Source organism: Cajanus cajan, chromosome 7 (genome assembly GCF_000230855.2).
Source record: "Cajanus cajan strain Asha chromosome 7, NIPB_CcT2T_4, whole genome shotgun sequence".
NCBI classification, from domain to species: Eukaryota; Viridiplantae; Streptophyta; class Magnoliopsida; order Fabales; family Fabaceae; genus Cajanus; species Cajanus cajan.
Window position 1 is genome coordinate 39,385,316 of NC_138523.1, and position 23,968 is coordinate 39,409,283.

The 23,968-nt window shown below is 30.3% G+C and overlaps 1 protein-coding gene across 1 annotated transcript; it reads right to left on the reverse strand.

The window, feature by feature from the left end:
- Nucleotides 1-9,873: 9,873 nt before the first annotated feature.
- On the reverse strand, nucleotides 9,874-13,001 carry LOC109788290 (E3 ubiquitin-protein ligase KEG). Its single transcript, XM_083061170.1, has 5 exons — nucleotides 12,465-13,001; nucleotides 12,125-12,358; nucleotides 11,581-11,706; nucleotides 10,944-11,079; nucleotides 9,874-10,798 (listed from the first exon to the last, which is right to left on the reverse strand). The coding sequence occupies exons 1-3, from the start codon at nucleotides 12,506-12,508 to the stop codon at nucleotides 11,649-11,651; spliced, it is 336 nt and encodes a 111-aa protein (XP_082917296.1). The 5' UTR covers nucleotides 12,509-13,001; the 3' UTR covers nucleotides 9,874-10,798; nucleotides 10,944-11,079; nucleotides 11,581-11,648.
- Nucleotides 13,002-23,968: the final 10,967 nt, after the last annotated feature.

Consider the following 23,968-nt stretch of genomic DNA (forward strand, 5'->3'; position numbering starts at 1 on the left):
ACCTATCCCTGCTCTGCTCCCATACATAGTATGATCATTGCAGTCCAAACATCATGGAAACAACAAAGGGTAAGCTAGTGTAATTAAAAATCAACATATAAATATATGGCGATATGATAAACAACAACTACAGCTTATTCCACTCAATAGTATCAGCACTGCAATGCGACAATATCAGCACTGCTTGGCAGCAATAACAGCACCACTTAAGTGGCTATAACGGCACCGCAAAGCGGCAACAACAGCACCGACTTAGCGACTATAATAACACCACATATGTGGCTAATATCAGTACCGACTTAACGGCTATAATCTCACCCAACTCAGCACAACACAACACAGCAATTCAACACACTTATTTCTCCCGACTCAGCCCAACATTCTATAGTTCCACTATACTATAATTTAACATTTTAATTCATCGATTCCAGCTCAACTATATACCTCTAATACAGCTAAACATTATTATCTCAGCTTTATCACCTAGTCAGCATGGCGTATACATCAAATACAACTTAATTCAGCATACAACAACATTGATTAACAATCTCAGCGCAATTCAACATCCAACAGCATATATGTCAATATCTCCTTGCGCGCCCAGCACACTCGAGGTCGCGCCCAGCGCGGCTCAACCCGAGAGCACCAGGGGCCAGCGCGCCCAACGTAAGAGTACTCGCGCCTGGCGAGACTCAACCCGAGAGTCCAAGGCTCTCACGCGCCTGGCACAATTCCAATTGCGCCCAGCGCCTACCAGGCAGAGACTCTACGGAGTCTCGTGCGCTCAGCATGGCCTAACCCGCGCCCAGCATGGGGAAGGCAGAGACCTACCAAGGTCTCGCACCCGGCGCAATTCGCATTGCGCCCAGCGCTCTCTTGGAAGAGACTCCCAAGGAGCCTCCGCGCCCAGCGAGTCCAAACGCGCGCCTAGCGCGACACCAGAGTACCCAAGACATGTCACCATTGATATCGCGCCCGGCGCAACCCAAGTCACGCCCGGCGCGGGCCAACCAGAGACTCTCATTTGCAAGCTCGTCCGGCGCACACAGCTTTGCGCCCGGCGGGCTTGCCTAAACAGAGTCCCCTGGTGGTCACGTGCCCGGCGCGAACTCAGCAGCAACTCTCCCCAAGTTCGAAAATTTTCCAAATTCTGCAAAACTTAACAGCAAATCCACATGCAATCCAACCAAAAGTTCCCATTCTCATCAAATATCAATAAAAACATCTCATTTTCAACATGCAAACACAAATCATCAAAACCCCAAAATTCCTTCAAAGTTTCGAAAACCCCAAAAATTCAATTTTAATCCATCTCAGCCAGAAATCATCCATTAACAAATAGCATAGGAGTATCGAAGACTCATTCCACGTCAAAAACAGCCAAAATAACTAGCTTCCCTTACCTCGGTAGAAGATTCCGAGCTTCGGGGTGAAGAAAATGGAGAAGAGGGTCGAAGAAGAACTTGAAAAATCCGAAGGAGGAGAAAAGAAGATTCCGTAACTCAGCTAGGAAACCACAGCTACTCCGCACTACCATCTTGAATCAGCAAAATGAAGAGAGTGAAGAATGAGACCCAAGGTACAAGAGGGAATAAGGAGAAAATGAGAGTTAGAGAGTAAGAGAGTTGGGAAAGAAAGGAAGTCCGTACGAGGGTCTCACAGTGTGTATATATATATATAAATAATTTTTTTTAATTATTTGAGTATAAATTTATGAAAATTATAATTTTATTAGTATTTGTCTGTTACTTATTAAACATTAAATCAATTAAGGGTGCAGATAGTTCGTATTGTTCGCACTAATTCGATTCAAACTTATCTCTAACATAAACTTTATAAAATTAGGATAAAATAATTCGCATTTAATTTGGACTTGAAATTAAGAATCTAAATTCTATAAAATAGTGGACAAATTTGAAGTACCCAATAAACTCGACTGGATTTGTCATGTTTACTAATATTTTTTTACCGCACTTTTATCTCTATATTTTTCCCTCTTTTCTTTCCACCTCCTAAGGGCCACACTCGTACTACTAGAATTTTTCTTACTACATGCGATTTTTCTTGCGAATTTTTATGAAAAATTCACAGGAAACATTGTTCCTGCAAATTTTTCTGCAAAATTTTATCTGTAGGTAATACCTTCGTGGATAATATATTTTTGCGAATTTTAAAATTTGCAAGAAATTTTTCTGCGAAATTTCTTGCGAAAAAAATTAGCAGGAAAGTTTCCTGGAAAAAGAATTTGCAGGAAAGTTTCCTGCAAAAGATATTTCGCAGCAAAATTTGCAGGAAAGTTTCCTGCGAATTTTTTTGCAAGAAATTTTGCAGAAATATTTTTTACGAAGAAAATTAAAGAAATTATTATAAATTCTATCAATAATTTTTCAACTTTCAAATGCTCACAATGAATTCATCTGAAACATTTGTTTCCATGCCTCCAACATGTGATACATAATCTTTTAAATTCTAAGATTGTAAATTATAAGCCTAACATTCAACCATACAAATCAACTTGTAAGATAAGTGTTGCCCCCAACTTATATACTCTTTAATTGCTTTATTTTCAATCAATGTGGGACTTGAAGTTTTTTTAAAATATTAAACTTATAAATTTAAATATATATTTTTTTATTTTTCCAGCAGATTAAAATTTACAGGAAAATTCGCAGGAAAAGTTACCTGCAAATTTTTTCTACCATTTAGTAAACATTACTTGCGAATTTATTTTTGCAAGAAAATCTGCAAGAAATAAAATAAAATTCTTACAATACTTTCTACAAATTTTTACCATGGAAAAAAATCTCTATGATTATTAAAATTGTAGCAAAATTTGTAAGAAATATTTGTAAATTATTTTTCGCAAATAAATTTGTAAAAAATTTATGCGAATATTTTTTTGCAGGAAAATTTGCAAAAAATTTCTGCAAATATTTTTTTGCAAGAAAATTCGCAAAAAAAAATTTGCGAATATTTTTTTATGGAAAAATTCACAAAAAAATGACACTTTTCTAGTAGTGTCGTCATTTTCCATGTTAAAGTAGTCATTAAACATGCTTCTTTTTTACTCAATCACATACATCAACCAAATTCACTATAATCAAATTAGTGGTGGCGATATTTGAGTAATATGGATAAGTTCTTATATTCTAATCTTATTATCAATATTGTAAGGAAGAAAAAAAAATTATTTAAAAATTATATTAGTTCTTTTCATCTGAATTACGATTACGATGCATGCAAATTATATTAGATTTTACTTACAAATCTAACATTTCGTTAACTTGCCCAGTTAAGTTTAATTTAAAAACATTGATAGGACAGAAACTTTATTAGTAAAATAAAAAACATTTCATTAACGTGCTAATATCGCTGTATGCAGTGGTTGATGACGGTATGTGCTTTATCCACCTGCCACCAAATCCAACATTTCATCAAATTTCTCCTCTCTTATTTCATGCAACTTTTTTTTTTGTAAATTTTTTATAAAAATTTGTAAGAAATATTGTTCCTGTAAATTTTTTTGCAAAATTTTATCTGTAAATAATACTTTCATGGATAATATTTTTTTGCGAATTTTAAAATTCGCAGAAAATTTTCCTGCAAAAAAAAAAAAATTTGCAGGAAAGTTTCCTGCAAATTTTTTCAACTTTCAAAAAGTCACAATAAATTCATCTGAAGCATTTGTTTCCATGCCTCCAACATGTGATACATAATCTTTTAAATTCTAAGATGGTAGATTATAAGCCTAACACTCAACCATATAAATCAACTTGTAAGATAAGTGTTGCCTCAACTAATATACTCTTTAATTTCTTTATTTTCTATCAATGTGGGACTTGAATTTTTTTTAAAATTTTAAACTTATAAATTTAAATATTTTTTTTTATTTTTCTTGCGAATTAAAATTTGCAAGAAAATCCGCAGGAAAAGTTACCTGCAAATTTTTTTTACCATTTAGTAAACATTACTTGCAAATTTATTTTTGTAAGAAAATCTGCAAGAAAAAAAATAAGATTCTTACAATATTTTCTGCAAATTTTTACCATGGAAAAAAATTTCTATGATTGTTAAAATTGTAGCAAAATTTGTAAGAAATATCTGTAAATTATTTTTCGCAAAAAATTTCTGCGAATATTTTTTTGTAGGAAAATTCGCAAAAAATTTCTGCGAATATTTTTTTTGCAAGAAAATTCACAAAAAAATTTTACGAATATTTTTTTGCAAGAAAATGACACTTTTCTAATAGTGTATGTTATTTTTGAGTCATGGTATTTCTCGTAGGTGAACACCTCTTACCAACCATACAAGGGTTCGATCTATTTTTAGAATAATCGAAAATAATGAGCTATGCACGTTTTGATTATATTACTTTTCATTAAAAGAAATGTTATATATAGTGACATACAAAAAAATATTATTATAAATATAATATATGTAAGTATATATTTATTTGATATATAGTTACATATAATTTTAGTGTTAATTTTAAATAAGATTTAACAATATATTTTGTGTGTCACTATAATCTATACTTACACTTTTTAATAATATATCAACATATATTATATTTTTTTGTGGGTAAAAATAATTTTTAGTGACACGTGTTGTGTCACTTTAGAGTGTGTGTCTGTATATAACAATTTTCTTATAGTGTTTTGTTTTGTTTTTAAGTTATAATTTTTGAGAATACACACTTTTCAATTTTCATTTTAAATTGAAGTTCAAAATAATATTAATTTACTATTTTGTCGATTATTATCTACCATTTATTTAATTATTAATTAGTTTACACTTACCATAAAGAAGAAGGCTATGAAGGAAATTAAACATGATCAAAAGCTATTATTTCTTCACGTTGGCAGCATATTACGCTAGGATACGCGAAGATAACAGTTAGACCATGGATCAAGTTCTCCTATTGTCGCGAATATGTCAAAAATTAGGAAAACTAATAGGGATATATGAAACTCAAAGGCCAATTTTATTTATACTTGACTTATGTACTGTTTTAACTGGGTTACTTAATGTATGGGTTGGGTTGTTAGTATTGGATTTAGCTTGTAATAAGAAGTGATATAATCATCTACGGTGCTTCCTTGTTTTATGATAATGTTTATAGTTATTTTTTTTATTTTCTTTTTTTGACTCCAAATTTCATATTTATAAGTTAAGAAATAAATGTGAAAATTTTAATTTTTTTCGAAATGAAAAATAAGTTAATAAATCAATAAATAATGTGTCTAATGTAACTAAGTGTTACACAAATTACCCGTATTTGCATTGTAATTCCTTCGTTTACTCTAACTTCTAAAATTTTGGAAATGAAGATAGGTTTTGTTTAGTTGGAGCATGTTTCGACTTTCGAGCCTTGTTTGGTCATTTATGTAATGTACGAGAACGTACTTGAACAGAATTCATACCATTACCAATATGAATTAACGTGATGTTCTGAGATGAAACATTTCAACCAAACTGTCTCGAAATATTAATTTTGCTTGTCATTCCAATATGTTCGGGGGGATCAAGACTGAAATATATATGTAACATGGCTCATGAAGACAACAGTTTCACTTATAATCTTTCAGGTCCCCTAAAAATTTCCTTATGGTTGTTAATTTGTTTAGCCGTCTCCGAAATTAAATTAACATCTACCTACAAGTCTATAATCTTTACTTCTAACCCTTAATTTAATTTGGATTATTGGACCCGGTCTCACTCACGTGTTAATACATGAAGTAATATATTTTATGTTTAAATACTTTTATAGTAAAAATATGCTTCATGTTCAAACGTGAAGAGTTGTGTACCATATTGAAATAATGATGATCACCTACATCTAACTCGTTTGCTTCATAAGCTCTTCATGTTGTACGCTTGAGCTTGGGTTATATACTGTGTTAGAATAATATCGAAATTTTAGATCTGACTCATTTAATCTCTTATATTGAGCTTTCCAATTATGATTAAATAACCAAGACTGTCCACTTATAGTTGTAGAGTATTATCAAATGAATGTCTATGATTTATAGACCGGTTATGATAATAACCTTAATGACAAAGATTTACGACTCATTAATAGCATTAAGACACCATGTGATTCATGAGATGATGACAAGAAGTAATAAGGAATCATCGTCTAGAGGATGAGGGGCTAATATATGTAAAATTAAGTTCAAAGGGTTCAAGAAGAGATTAATTACACTTACCGAATATTTTGGATCAATCATTATAAAATTTTGACTCAACACAAAAAATCACTTAAAATATTTTTCAACTTATAATCAATTATGGATCCAAAATCAACTCCCCTCACATTGAATAAAACATATGAAAATTTATCTAAAATTAAATTAGTTAATATTTAAATGTGTTTTTGGATAATCCAATGTAAAACAAAAAACATGTAGTTCACTTCAGCCATCTAAGTAAATAAAGTGCATATGTTAACTCAATGTTATTTAGGAAGAATTTAGTTGTTTGTGATTCACTCAGTTTATCTATACTAGTGAGGTCGTGACACTCTGAACCTCTATATTTTATTTAAATTTTTTTAAAATAAAATAAAATTTGAGATTAAATAATGAAGGTGGTTAAAAAATTGAGGATTTTAGTGGCTACACGAGTGGTTAATTTCTAATATTATTTTAATTATTTTAAGATCTAAGGGTAACATCATAAAAAAAAATGGAGATGAAAAGCGATTATTGTAACAGTGTCAATCTTATAACTCTTGTTATTTAATTAATAGTCATTGTTGAGAGCTTTGGGATCATGAGACTCTAAGAGTAAGTTGATCTCTGGAAGGTTAAACCAGAGATAAGTAGAATAAACCCATGAAGGTATAAAAGGAAGTTTTTTAGTTGAGAGTTTCATAATTCAAGTTTTAAAAAGTTGTAAAGAGAAGCTAGAGAGAGATAAGGGAAACTGTGATTTCGAATTCTTGTATGGTGGGGTTATGATGCCAAAATAAGTTGATTTTTGGTTGTTAGAATGAATTGAGTGATTAAAATGAAGAAGTTGGGATAACTTTATGGTTTGAAGTGGAGTAAGAGAAATTGAGTTTAATTCTTGATTGATTCTTGTTGCATGTTGTTTTTGATGATGTAATTGTGTCGTACATGTTATATATATGTTGTATTATGAATTACATGTTGGAAAATTTTTTAATTTCAAGCACAATGACCAAATTTGGGTTCTACACAAGTGCAAAATCTGATATCACATTGGGTGCACCTTTAGGGTGGGATTATGATGCCAAAATAAGTTGATTTTTGGTTGTTAGAATGAATTGAGTGATTAAAATGAAGAAGTTGGGATAGCTTTATGGTTTGAAGTGTAGTTAGAGAAATTGAGTTTAATTCTTGATTGATTCTTGTTGCATGTTGTTTTTGATGATGTAATTGTGTCGTACATGTTATATATATGTTGTATTATGAATTACATGTTGGAAAATTTTTTAATTTCAAGCACAATGACCAAATTTGGGTTCTACACAAGTGCAAAATCTGATATCACATTGGGTGCACCTTTAGGGTGTCGAACGTAACTCGAAAGATAGGTCTTTATCTTACTCGCACCGGACGCAGGATTGGTGGCGTCAGGAAGGAGAGAGACTCGCCTCGAGTTGGAATGACATCGGACATGAGTAGAGAGACTAACTTATGCTTGGGTTCACATCAAACACTAGTGTGTGTGGCTTTGAGCATGAGTCAAGTTGAGAGCTCTTTGCTTGATTGGGGTCGAACAAGGGTGTTGTCGCGCCAAGTGCGAGTGAGTGAGACTCTCTGCCTCAATCACCTCAGTCACAAGTGGTGTTGTGTCGAGCATGGACAAGACAAAGTGTTCTCTAGCATCAGGCGCCTTGTGAGTTACATAAGGCATGAGTTCATGATGAAATTAATTATTCAAAGTTGTTTTATAGTTGATTGATGATGAGTAAGATGTATAGGGGGTGATATAAGATGATATATATATGTTGATATGTTGTAATTAAGTTAAATTTTTTGTAAAGTAATAAGTATTTTTAAGTTGTCTTAGCTAATTGTAGATACCAGTATATTAAAGTTGCTCATGTTGCAAAGATTTATGGTGTTTAAGTTGTTAATTTGATAAGCTATAGGTATGTGGGTGAGATACATATCTTAGCTATGGTACATAAAAAGCTAGAGGAGAGTAAAGTTGTTTTCGAAAACTAGAGGAAAGTAAAGTTGTTTTCAATGATCCAAAAGAAAATTTAAATGTAACTTTGGTTACTGGTTAAACAACTCTACAAAACTATACAGAAGTAACATCAAGCTACGTTGCCATCCAACATAACCCTCGACTTGCTAGACTCCTCCAACCCAACCTTGTTCTCCTCCCATGTAAATATGAACATCATAGTCCAATAACTACGAAACATGCAAGGGTAAGCTAGTGTACAAAAGAGTAATCATACAACAAGTATAAAAGTAAAACAACTATACTATCAACAACATCAACATGTAAACCATACAACAAGATACACTATCGTCTACTTCTTAACACCACAACAAATCACCTCAACATGGGATTCAATATCTTACAAATAAGCAACTTAACAAAAAATGCAATGTATATTTCACCACATTAATATCATTCAACAACATCATCAACCAAACATGTTAACAACCTAATAAGTGTCAATTTTACCTAAATGACTTAAATTTTTTGACACTTATTTAACTAGTTTTGAAAGAAATTTGTGTTTTACCCCTAAAATATTACAAAACTCAAAAGAGTTGTGTAAATTAGTTAGTTTATAAAGAGTTGATAAAAATTTTACTTAAACTCTCTTGTTTTATGTCTTGTAGGATTCAATGAAGACTATGGATCTCAAAAAACTCCAATCCAATTAGGTGTTTGGAAAAGGGTTGAACCCTTTCTAATGGGTTGAAGCATTTCTAAAGGGCTAAGCCCTTCAGATGTAAAGAGCAAGATTTGAAGCAAGAGTTAAGCTGCTTAGCTGTTTTGAAGAGCTTAGTGGATTGGCTTTAGAGGGGTAAGGATTTTTGGTTTTCCAAGGGCTCAACGAATTCAAAAGGGCTTAATCATTAAAGTTATTTAGCCATGAAGAATCCTCCAAACGACTCAGTCGTTTCAAAAAGGCTAAATGATTTACTCCTTCTCCTCCATACTCTATTTTATTTTGCTACACATATATATAGACTTAAGAGGACAAAAAGAGGGAGAACAGAATAGAACAAAGCAGGGTGAAGACAACAAAGCTTGCAAGAAGTCTACAAACCAACAAGAAACGGGGGTTCTAGGAATTTTCTTTTCTTCTTATACTTTTTCTCCATGTATTTTGTATTGGTCTCACTGTCATGAGTGGCTGATCCTTTTCTTTTCTTGGGATTAAATGTAAACCATCAAACTCTTATGTAGCTCTTTTGATTATATATATATATATATATGATCTATTGTTCAGTGTTAATGATTTTGATTTTGTTCTTAATGCTAAGGTAATTTGATCACTCATCTTTGATCTTTGGTTTGGATTTTGGTTGAAAAATATTTTATAAATTTGGTTTTGAATCAAATCACCTAACGACGTTAAAGACTAGGAATAGATTTAGATTTGTTAGTTGAATTAGTTCTTAAACTTAATGTAAGGTTTCTACTTTGATAAATAGAAGAATCATTTATTGAGTTAAAATCCTTAGAATTTCTAAACTCAAGGAATTGAATTGGAATGGATGTAAACCCAATGGTATTAGGTAATAGAAATTATATTGGGTGTATTAAGAGCACATAAAGGTGAGAACATGAAGTCTAATCCCAACAACTCACTACAAAAAAAATTGGATTTAGTAGGGGTTAATTTTAAATTTACCTGAGGTTAAAACCCCCGTTAATGACGTTACCCGCGGTTGCATTTTCCGCAGCCAAATTGTCCGTCGGTAACGTGTTACCAGCGGTTTTAACGAACCTTGGGTAAATGCACATTTTTCCGGGGGTTTTAAAACCCCAGTAAATTACCAACGGTTTTAAAGCCCCAGTTAATTACCAGAGGTTTTAAAACCCCAATTAATTACCAAAGATTTTAAAACCCCAGTTCATTACCAGAAGTTTTAAAAACCCCAAATGATTGCCTGGGGTTCTAGAACCCCGGTTAATTCCAAACTTTTGACAATTAGATGAAGTTTCTTTGAAATAATAAAGATTAATAATACTAAAAAAAATTTAAAAAACTAATATGGTGCTGCACTTGTCTACAATTTTTAACTCCTTAATTGTTGAGGATTAATTACTATAAAATATTTTTAGAAGGGGTTATTTAACCTCATCATTGTTATTTTTATTTTAACATCTATTTCTTAATTGTGTACATCAATAAGTTTTTAAACCACTATTATTTTCATAAATTATTATTTTTATTTGTTGTGTATATATACATACATATATATATATGTATATATATAATACTAGTTTTTAGAAGATCTTATTTTTATTAATTAAGCTTGTAAATAAAATCAAGAAATGAATTTACAAGTTATAAATATAAACTAAATTTATATTTCTAGCATAAGGTACTGAAGCTTAAAATTAACATAATGTAGCATAATAGTAATAAAGGAGTATTCTCATGAAGTCACTCCTAAAAGAAGAAATAGACTACAAATTACTCAAAATAAACTAGCACACAGTTTTTATCTTCAAAAAATGAAGCACAAATCAACTACAAATTAATTAATGTGCTTTTAAGCTATCACCCACACCCCATTTCACGTTGAGAATTTGTTTCATATGTTGGCACACTTCCTTGATGAGAAACCTACAATATAAACATAAATCATAATTAGGAACACAAAATATACAATATTAGATATTGAAGCATAAAACGTTGTATATTCCTTAGATTAAAATTAAAATTTAATCATATAATCTTAACATGGAACATTAAAATCCAAAACCTGCACCTGCTGGTAAAAAAAATCTGTATCTGCTGGTTAAAAACATTTGTTGCAGCCAAATCTATTGCAGCTGGTCTGAAAACACCTGTTGGCTAGCTATAACTACTTCAGCATGTTTCATACTTCGTCTTGCATTTAAAATCTGGTCAATACAGATTTTTTCAACAAAAAAATCTAATCAATTCAAAATGTAATTACTAATTAGCATTTAGAACGGGAGATAGGAGAAAAAATATTTCGGATTGGTCATGCTTATAAAAGAGGATATTCTGCACACATACACATACTTCACAGTCATTCATGCACTAAGTCCATCCTAATTGAGGGGTACACAAAACAGAAGGGGATGAAATGGGACACATGTTTCTCACATTAGAACAAACACATTACACATACTCTAAGGAATCATCAATGAAAATTATTTCAAACCAAAACAGCAAAAACTAAGCACCAAATTCAACATTTCCAACCAACAAATGAATTACTAGAGCAATTATATTTTAATAGGTTTAAATTTGTGTTTATAAATAGAAAAATGTGAACGAAATTGGAACAGTAGACTTCATGAAATTGCAATTTAACGAGCTAAAAAAATTGCCTGAATTATATCATAGTTGTTTGGCCTTGTCCAAAACTCTTATACCTCTTCCGCATCTAGTACCAAAGCAATTATATGAGCCCAGAGTAGACTCTTCCTTGATTGCATAATGCTCAAGGATGCTGCTCCTTTATCCTGTTTTGTCCTCTGCAACCAACCGGAGGTATCAACCTGAATGACAGCAAACATTATTATATTTATAAAATGTTACTGACATTTCAATAATAAATATTTGCTTTTATTACCCTTGAAGCAAAACTATATTCAACATGCATATTGAGTACTTTCAATCAAAATATAAATTCAAATACTTATAACCATGCTATATGCATCATGTTTGACAGTTAAATGTACTGCATACAATTAAGGTGCAGAGAATAAATTTTTCACAATAAATACAAGTTCTCACCTGATATGCTTATGTGTGTGAGAGAGAGAGAGTATTATTTGGAGGAGTTTTTAGTTTAACCAATGTTCTTGTCAAAAGAAGATGTGATAAACCAAAAGAATTGCTATTAGCAAAGATCAAAGAAACTCCCCAACATTAGACATAACATAAATCCATTACATACAAAAGAAAAATTGTTACCTAGGCTCTTCTACATCTTCTTTCAGTTGAACATGTTGTCCCCTGTCTAATGGAATGACTTTTATAACTTCATTTGCCAGAACATGAACCTCTCCAGAACAAAATGAAACAATGAGATTGTCTCTATCTGGAACACTTTGCACAAAACCAACACTCTTTGGTTTAGCACCTTGCCATCCATGTGTTGAAGTTGTGATAGATCTTCTAAACTTCACCCAGTCTCCCACTTCAAATCTATATCGTCGTCAGTAAACAAATATTTTAAACATATTAGTCACATATGGGTAAACAGTAAATATCATAAACTAAAAATTTGCAAAAAATAAAGTCTTCCACTCACGTTGTAGGAGACAAATGAACTCCCTTATTCATGAGTGCTTCCATCAGATCTTCAGACTGAGATTGCAAGCACGCCAAGATGCGTTTCTTCCAGACTGAGATTGCAAGCAACACCTTAAAAGCAACACCTTGAAATGAACCGTAAAGTCGGCGCCTCTAGCCTTGCAAGCTGCATATGAAAAATGATGAAATAATGAGATTGAGACCTTAAACGCAATCATTTTCTGGCAAAGGATCTGAAACTGATCAGGAGAGAGAAGGAGCTTCCATTCCTCTTATGTTTTATGAATCGGCGTTGGTGCCCAGAAGAACTGCGCCGCGGTGCATAGCGACGGCAACACGCAGCGCCGGCGACGCGCAACGGCGATGACGCGCAACGGTGTTGGGAACGGTGTGGGGCTCTCTTGACGGGGATGATGAAGAGCTTAGCGAGGATGACAGCGCCGCGAATGGCGGTGGTGACCTCCTTGCTACACTTGACGCCAAGGCCGACATGGCTGTTGTTGTCGCCGACAACAACAAAGGCCTTGAAACGGGTGCCCTGACCGACACGGGTCTGCTTCTCGGGCATGATCTTCTCCAGGCTGCGGCAGCGTTGCAAGACCTGATGCTGGGCGGCGCCAATGTGAGGGCGGTGGAGGAAATTTCCTTTGTGCGTCACGATTGAAGGAAATAGGGTTAGGAAAGGGAGAAGATCGTGACTCTATAAGTGTCAAATTATTGCAAAACAGTATTCAACAAAACATGAAAAAAAAACTTTGCAAAATAGAAAAACGAAAACTCACCGAAGATCAAATCCAGACAATGGGCATTACTTTTGAAAGGACAAGAAGATGACTTCTCTCAATGAAACCAAGCAGCGCCTCAATAAGGAGAGGTTCAAGACGTTAGGGTTTGTTTTTGTGTTTAAAATGCTTCCCACTCTAAAATGTTTCAATTTATTTTCACGTTTCACAATATAAGTTCGTGTTTTCAGATTTGTTTTTTATTTAATTGTTTTTTTATTTTGTGCTTCTCAAAAGGAAAAAGAAAAATAAAAACTTGACTTTATTAGAAAGAGGGAAACGAAACAATTGGAGGGAAATTATAAAAATAATATTTTAATTAATTAAAATAATATTACCCGGGGTTTCTAAAAAACACTTGGCACTTTCCCGGGGTTTGAAATCAAACCCCTATAATTTAACTAGGGTTATTAAAACCCCCGTAAGTGTTAACATTTCCAGGAGTTATAGTAACCCCAGTTAAATAACCTCAGTTAAAAATATCATTTCTTGTAGTGACTTTACATACTGTTGTCTTATTGTGTTACTACTATTTTGTTTACAATCTTTTCATAATTCCATTATTGAAATATGAACAATGCCATATTTATAATGTCTATGAACATTTTTATTTCAAGCTTCTACTAGGATATCATAAATTATAAATTATAAGTATCTTCCAAATCCTTAAGAGTCGACAACTTGTATTTAATTTCTATACTATAGTGATTTTGTATATGCTTGCCTCAAAATCTCATCACAATCCCACAACCAAAAATAACACATCATATGCTTAACATATCAACTACATGCGTCAGCACACATTCACCTACAAAGATCTTCTATAACAAAAATAACAGTCTAAGTGATTTAATCCTATCAGACCAATACAACCTTTTTACACCTTCTAAACCAATAACCAAATGATATCAACCCCTAACAACGTGATTTCTCGGATGTCACCACTTAAACTATGAAGTCTAATATTCCTGTCATGGTAGACAATTTGGTTAGGAGCCTATTACAACATTAGTCCACTAACTACCTTCCAAATATTATGTCCTTCTAATACTTGATTAAGGACTAAGCCCTCAATCTTGTACTTTACTTAGTGTGTCACTTTATACATGTATGCTTCAACCTTGTTCACGTACAGACATTGCTACCTTTCAAAAACAAGAGACCTTTTAACTTTTTTTTGTTGTAGGTGAAAACAAAATAGAAAAAACAAAAGACAAAATAAAGTACATTTGGAAGCTCATATCTAGGTTCGAAGGTAAATAGTAAAAAATCTTAAGTATAAAATTAGTTTTTATCTTAAATCTTAACTTAATCCTATAATAATTAATATTTTAAATTTAAAATTTTATGTCAATAAAATTTATGATGATTTAAATATTAAGATAACTTATTTTAACAACAAAAATTAACAGTATTTAAAAATAATTAAAATATATATTATATAAATTTGAAAAACTAAAATTAATTTTTTAAAGAAATTAAAACTAAATTGAATAATTTTTTAATCACTAAAATCATATTTAACCGTTGTTTATAATATAGGACATGCACACAGAAACAATAACTGAGTGTTTAACTAAATTGAATAATTTTTTAGATCACTAAAATCATATTTAACCCTTATTTATAATATAGGACAAGCACACAGAAACAATAACTGAGTGTTTTCAGATGGTACTGGTACTGGTATAGTAGTATGAGAGAAACAGATCGGGCAGTGAAGCCAAAAGGGACAGTAAAGGTCTCAAAGTTTACCTTCCCCATAACATAACTGCGTCATTTAAACAAGTGATTCCTACTTCTCATTAATAAAAGAGAGTTTCTCCAATCCAAGGGACTAACCACTGCACCCTACCCTGCCCCTCCCACGTTAGCATTTTGCAGCTGCATGCTAACACAATAATTGCACCACAAAATTAATCCAACTCTCTCTATACTATGTATCGTTTAATTCACATGCGCACCAGTGGAGTCATCCACGATGTGTTAGACATCTTACATATTATAAGTGGAGATCGAGGAATCTATTTCATAAATCTAATGTTGAGTTAAAACATATTTCTTATCTGTGATCACATAATTTCCACCGGTCATCCAGAAGTAACACTACAACATATTCACCCTGATAATTGATAAATATATGTGAGGTATATATGTCGACGTAACTAATAGCACAGACAGATAAAAAAATAAATAAAAAAAGTTAATCTGTCTTTCATATCTGAACATGATCAACCAGCTGTATCATCATTTGGCATACTTTAAGGCATGTTTACCAAACGGCCAAACCTATACCTCATAAGGAAACCCGTACAGACACATGTAACTGTTTGATCTGTTCACTAACATAAGATATATCATTTACACGATATTTTTTATAGTATACTATTTTTCTTTTATCTATTACATCAATCATCTTATCCCTTATATATCTATTACATTTAACATTGATTGAAATGTACATTTTACATTGGTTACATAATCGATAAATATGTTATTGATGTAAAATAAAGTTTTGTTTCTTCATCAATTAAAATTTAATCGACGTAGACGTGTCAAATTTTCGCCCCCAAAATCCAACCGACAAATTTGCGCCCTCCAAGAGTTGTGCCAAGTGCATGAGGGCTTTTGGTAGTCACAGATTTGCACTTTTGTCAATCTCTCGTTCATTGAAACACTCAACGTGTTAGAGGCCCAAGTTTAATATCCTACATAGTGGCACTAAGCACGAATTATCTACATCTTGATGTTGATGCCTTGTGCATTGGTGCTAAGTGTAGGTGCTTCACAGAAGAGATCTAGAACCTCTACTTAGTGGCCCTAAGCAACGGTCTGATGCGTTAAGTGTTGAGTCGATAACACTAAGCATGACCTTATTGTGCCAAGTGGGGACCCTTAAAGTTAGATGTTTTTTTTATTCAAAATGTTTTTGTTATTAAGTTAACTCTCCAACCCAATATTTATGAATGAATGATGATGATTGATGCCTATGTTAAAAGTTTTAAAGTTTGTTTTGGTAAGAGAAGGGTAAACCCTTTTAGAGTTTGTTTTGGTAAGAGAAGGGTAAATAAACCCTTTCAGCCACTAAAGGTGACAAAAAGTATAATGTTAAAAAATGAAAAATAAAGCTTACGTAAGACTTATTTTTACACCAATCTTTATTACGTTTTGTACTTAAGAATAGAATTGTGAAAATGAGTTTAGTCTGATATACATACTCAATTAGACTAATAATTTGGGATAGACTAAATAAATAAAAAATTAGGTCAAGGGTTATTTTGATTCAATCTAATCCAACTTGAATTTTCACTAGTCCAAAGTAAACTAATTTTGGGTCAAATATTATTTTTTTATAATTATTAATTAAGATAATGAATGATAGATACAATATTATATATAATGTTAATATTCATTTTAAAGTTAATATTTTATTAATATTAAGTTTTATTTTTATTTTTAGCATTTATTTATTGTTTCAATTAATATACTTCACTCTATTTCTATCATTATGTATTATATTTTTCTATTTAATAGTATAAATAACAATTTATATTTTCTTATTTTAGTTTACAATGATTAAAAACTATTTTATTAACTTATTATTAAAAGTTAATTTATGCTAATAAAATTTTTATTTTTAAAATTTGACTAACTCTTGGATTAACTCATTTAACTTGCAGTCTGTTGAGGATTAAATTAGACCATAAAAATTTTAATTTAGTATCAAATTAGTTTGATGTAACTCAATCTAAAATACGTGGTATCTTATAATTGATTGTCTAAAATGACAACTCTAATAAAAGTATCCTTTATAAGACAATTCTTTGGAGAATTCATGTTGTCTTTTATTTCTGAGAAGATTTGTATAGTATATTAATTGTGTACTCATCTTAAAAGATGTTACTTTATTTTGATATTCTCTGAAATTTTATTGTTTCACTTAGATTTACTTTATACTACTTATGGTAATGTTCATTAGCGTATTTTTTCGGCTTCTTAAATAAAAAACATAAAAAGCATAATATAAAAACAGTAAAATAATTTTATAGTTATTATATTATTAATACTATTTATTTTTAACTATATATGAAATACTTAATATATTATAAATTAATATCGATATTTTCAGTTTTACATTAATTTTACTATATTATTATATCATTAAAACTAGTATTTTTTTACTGATAAAAAATACTTATATTCAATATTATTACTTAAATATGTATAACTGCATTTGTTACTTAAAAAAATGAAATGAAAGACGCTTTTAGGCTTTTTTTTATGTATATTTATAAATAAATAAAAAGTATCCAAAATACGTGTGGCTTTTCCCATGAGGTCAGATTCGACGACATATCCAAAAGTGCCCTATATAGGTAAATTATTTTTTCATTCTATTTTCATAAACAATTATTTTCAATATTATTTTGGAAGAAAAAAAAAACACTCGATATAATTTTTTTGGCAAATTAAATCATGGATGAAGTTGATCAAATTGAGATCCTAGATGTGGCTAGACAAAAAGGTACAGAGAGGCATCAAAATATATACTTGTATTTGTATTCATGATGGTACACCGACCCAAAGACTTGTTTGAATCTCTTATAATTTTTGTCTAATTGTTTAATATTCTGAATGAATCAACTAGGGTGGAGCAACGGTATACTGTTTGAGGCTGACCCATCATATAGAGGGTATAAAGAAGACGATACCTAATACTGTGCAATTCTTTATACTAACGTGTACTATGAGAATACAACAACTTCTTCGGTTCTACACGTTAAGATCACATGTCCCACGTCCCACGTGAGAACCTTTTTCTAAGACACCACATTCCTTTAAGAAAAATTCTATGGTACCCATGAAAAATGAATGGCACCGATACCCTTAGAAGAGGGAAATAAAGTAATAAAATATATAGAATTATCAAAAGAAATTTAAAGAGAAATTTTTTTAATGAAAGATATCAATAAAACACAATTTTAATAATATAAAAATATAAATATATTTTTAATCTCTTAAATTTAAAATAAACTTATTTTTTATCCTTAAAATTTAAAATTATTATTTTTAACCCTATAAATTTTAAAAATTTTATTTTAGTCCTCAAGTCACCAATAATATATTAAAAGGTGACAGATTGTGACAGTTATACAGTGTCATGATGTTTTCATTATTAAGGATACCAATAAATAGATTTTATATGATAATATTTGACAAAATTTTTAACAAAATTAGAATATATATAAGAATTAGAACAAGATTTTTTGAATTTACAGGACTAAAAACAACAATTTTAAATTTGAGAGACATAAAATAAATTTATCCTAAATTTGAAAAAAAATATTTAAACCTAATATAAAATACTAATAAAATTGCAAATTATAATGATGTTTTCATTATTAAGGATACCAATAAATAGATTTTATATGATAATATTTGACAAAATTTTTAACAAAATTAGAATATATATATAAGAATTAGAACAAGATTTTTTGAATTTACAGGACTAAAAACAACAATTTTAAATTTGAGAGACATAAAATAAATTTATCCTAAATTTGAAAAAAAATATTTAAACCTAATATAAAATACTAATAAAATTGCAAATTATACTTATGATGCAATATAAAAAAAGGTCAAAAGGAAAAATATAATATAAGAGAAACATTAATTAAGTATAATAAACAGGGAAAAAAAAAGAGAAATAGATGAAGGTGAAAATATTAAAAATAAAATAAAATAATCATTTTCCAATTAGAAAAAGATTTTGAAGATGAAGAAAATAATAAATGCTTAACAAAAATAAAGAGTTGAAAGAATTAATAAAAAATACTAAATAAATTAGAAAAAAAATTGCAATAAATAATAGACTTTATATGAACTTACAAAATAATTAATGCATGTAACTGCATGGAGGAGATAAAAGGTATATATATATATATATATATATATGTTGAAGAAATAAAATGAAATATGAAGAAATTTAATAATCATTAGAATAATTAAAAATAATTGAAAATTAAAATAATTAGATGTAAGAAAATAAAACAAAATGAAACAAATAGAATATGATTTTTTTTAAAAATTAAACAAGGTTATGGATTATAGATATATAAAAAAATACAGAATTTTAGATTGTTATATAAATAATTGATTAAAAGAAAGTAAAAATAAGATTGAAACACTCTTTTTGTTTTTAGAAGACGGATTAAAAGACTCTTAATAACCATAAAAAAAAATGTATTAATAAATTTAGAAAGTAAAAAAACAAAATTACATGAAATTAGTATCAGGGTAGATAAATAAAATAATGGCATAGCAACATGCTATCAGTCAATGTATCTAGAGGCACCATCTTTTTTTTTTTTTTTTTTTATCTTTCTTTTTCTATCCGTAGTCAACAGTCAATAGTCATTTCCATTAGGAATATTATTTTTATCTCTTCCAATATTATTTGTTACTTTGGTGGAATAATTGTAACTTGAGTGTTGAACAGTCTTTGCAATTAAGTAGCTTAGCACTGTTGAATGCTCACCACTGGGACCAGCGAAGAAGCTGAAGTCATAATGATATTCATGATAATTGGCTGAACTTTCATCTCAGGTTTAACACAACATATGCTTTCTGACATGTTTGAATGTTGATCGACATTGCATGTTAGGCTTTGTAATACGATTGGGGATGAAATATGGACCTATTTATGACCACATTTGTCGTTATAACTTTATAAGAATCCATGAACTTGACCTTCCTTTGTTTTTCTGTGAAATACTGTATAATCGAATCATGTTATATATTTACCAATTACCATGCATGTGCACTTTAATTTCTAATAAGTTGGAGTATTTCTGAAATCTCATACAATTTTATTTCTTATAACTCCTCCATTTTCTTTTTCTTTCTTATCACATTTTCTCTATTTCATAGATATATATCTTTACCACTTAAAATAAATACACCTCCCACAAAAAAAAATATACGATATCATTTGCCGTAATTTTTTAAGGCCTCTTTACTTTTTTCCTGTTCCTGAATGTTTCTTAATAAAAATAGAAATTAATGAAATGTTATTTCATTAGTTTAACAAAAATTGAGGGTCAATTATGTGTTTAAAGACTTTATATATGATATCTAAATATAATAATGATTTTCTATGCTAGAATGAATTTTAAAAAGTAAATTTTTTCCTCCTACTACACTGCTGTCCTATGGTCTTGTATCTTTTGTTTAATTTATAAATCTTATTTTTATTTTTGTGATATGTGTAACATTCTAAATTCCTAGTTATACAATGTTTTTAGTAAATTGAATAGATACAAGTGATATCTAATTATATTATTATGGATGATATTTTTAATAAAATATTAGTATTTTATTGTGTTTTATTTTATGTTTGAGTTCTTAAAAGTATATACTTATATATAAATTATGTAAAAGTTTATTATATAAATAATATAATATATATATATATGTAATATAGTAGTTTATACATATATATATATATATATATATATATATATATATATTTAAATTATTAAAGATTATATATATATATAATAAAATAAAATAAAAGAATGATAATATACAAACCTATATACGGTCATTAGGATTTATTAACTAAAGTATATTAAATAAATTATATAAAGAGAATATAATGATTATGTGTTCTTTGGTTTTAATTAAAAAAAATTATAATAAAAATTAATGGATAAAGTGTAACACCCAGTTTTTTTTATTTGATGGCATTTTGTAATTATTGATGGCATTTTCGTAATTTTAATAAAGGCATAAGGGTATTTCTAGGTGTCGGAACGGGCTGTTCCAAATGCAGAACGGGCCGTTCCAAAAGAGGGAATATGCTTGTTTTTAAAGACCCAGAACGGGGCCTAGAACGGGCCGTTCTGGAAAGGAGAACGGGCCGTTCTGAAATCAGAATGGGCCGTTCTGCTGGGTTTTGAAACGGGACGTTCCGATTTTGGAACGGGACGTTCCAGTTGAGAAATTTGCACAGATTCGAAGGATCCGGAACGGGCCGTTTTGAATTCAATACGGGCCGTTCCGGGTACTCCAGGTTGCCTATAAATAGGGCCAAGGGGGTGAAAATTTTATACTGAGTAAGAAGTGAAAATTTTAGAGAGAGAAAGAGAAGAGAGAGAGAGAAAGAGAGAGAGAGAGAGAGAGAGAGAAAGAAAGGAAGAAAGAGAGAGAGAAAGAAAGAAAGAGAGGGAAAGAAAGAGGAAATCCAGAAGAGGAGGCCCTGCCCAAGTTTCAACTCCGCTTATCCAGGTAAGGGGGGGAGTGAGAAACCTCGCTCGGGGGTGTGGGGATAATTGTTGGATAGTATGATTGTCGGATTGGCCCCCAATCCCTTGCCGTTGTTCTGTTTGATTTTCTATTTACTCTACTTTGTTCTTTGTTGAAGGTGTCGTTGTTCTGTTTGATTTTCTATTTACTCTACTTTGTTCTTTGTTGAAGTAATAAATGAATATGAGATTAATGTTAATAATAAATGAGTTTTAATATGAATAAGAATGCTCTCTGAATCTCTGTGAATACCTATGCGGACCTTATGAGGAGTATTTATGACATGACCATGGAAATATGGACAAATGACATGAGACCCAAGAATGGACTATGAGACCTAAGAAGGACTATTGAGACAAGGTGTGATAATAAGAATATGAAAAATAATGACATGATATACTTGATGAAATCTTGTAATAAGTTAAATGTTGAGTTCATGAAATAGTGAATGTATGACATGCATCATATGCATATATTACTCCAGGTGTGCCGCTGAGGCCGCATACCAACGATGCTAACAAGGTGTACCTTAGGGTCACCGACAGTTGATGCTAACAAGGTGTACCTTAGGGTCACCAGTGATGTAACTTGCTAACAAGGTGTACCTTGGGGTCACCAGCGATGTAACTTGCTAACGAGGTGTACCTTGGGGTCACCAGCGATGTAACTTGCTAACAAGGTGTACCTTAGGGTCACCAGTGATGTAACCAGGTGTACCTTAGGGTCACCAGTGATGTAACCAGGTGTACCTTAGGGTCACCAGTGATGAATTGTGAAACTTCCTTATGGCGCCATATGCATGCATTTATGAGTCGAGTCCATGATATCATTGCATGATAAATGAATGTATATCTGATATTAATGATGTATGTGTATTTGTTGTGTGTGTGTGTGGGTGCTATCTAACTTTTATTTCTGCACCTGAAACTAAGTGAGATGTTTCTCACTCCCTTGTTGTTTTTGTATATGTTCAAATTATGTTGCAGGTGAACAACATCATGAGGATGTTGGTGATGAGGCTTAAGGCTTCAGTTGGGCATGCTCTGATAGGATGTGACATCGGGCATAGCTAGGCTTATTTTGGGATATTATTGTTTTAAAAACTTTAATTTTCTCTTTTTTTGTAATTTTGAACGTTCTTGAGAAAAGACCAAAATGTACATATTTGTCATACTATTTTATTACATGATTTGAAAGTGATATATTAATTCCTAACTAGGAGGCACTGCCACCTTTACTGGAATTAATATATAGTCTCCTTTATATGATTTCTTGAGTTTAATACTTATATTTGACTTTTTATGATTGATGAGTTACGAATGTGAATCTTCTACCTTATGAGATTTGAGACAATTGTTTTATACATGAAAGATGGTACCAAATTATGAAATATTTTATTTACTCAAATACAATAAGATAATATTTTATGTATTAATGTTGGGGTAGAGGGTGCACATAAAGGCAACCAAGGTAAATAGTAATGGATGTCAGAAATAGGATAAAAACCCTATAAGGCACGTGATCTTATCTCATAATAATAAACGATACAATTTTTATTTATTTTACAAAATAAAATGTTGAGGTTCTGCAGTAAATAGACATTATCATTTCAAAGTGGGATGCAGTTCTTTTTCTCTCGAATTTTTCTAAGATAGCGGGATAAGAAACTAAATAGTTGACATCTATAATTAAAATCTCTTGATGAAATAGAATTATAATTTATAATCAATACAAGAAAAAGAATATATATATATATATATATATATATATATATATATATATATATATATATATATATATATTATTTGATTTATATATTATATATTCTTACCTTTTTATATTTCTTGTTTTCTTTATTTTCTTTTAAATATAGTTATAAATTGATTAAATAGATAGATTCACTTAATATTATTGATCATTTCACCGAATATATATATATATATATATATTATTTGATTTATATATTATATATTCTTACCTTTTTATATTTCTTGTTTTCTTTATTTTCTTTTAAATATAGTTATAAATTGATTAAATAGATAGATTCACTTAATATTATTGATCATTTCACCGTATTGGTACATGTTGTTTTTCTTAAATTACATTGGATATTAGATATGCAAAATAACATCATTTCAAACTTCAAAGTATAAGGTTCTTAAATAATAATATTACCAATCATCCTTAATGGTCCTTTAACTAAATTATGTTAACCTATTATATAATATATAATATTTGTTAATGTCAAATAACATAAGAAATATGAAAGATATTTGTAAATAATAAATAAAAAATATATTTCATTCTTTTCTAGGATAGTTATGATAAAAATACTAATCATAATGATTTGTGATTAAATTTATGTGTAATAAATAAACTTATCTTCTTCTTTTTTTTTTAATCTCAATTTACT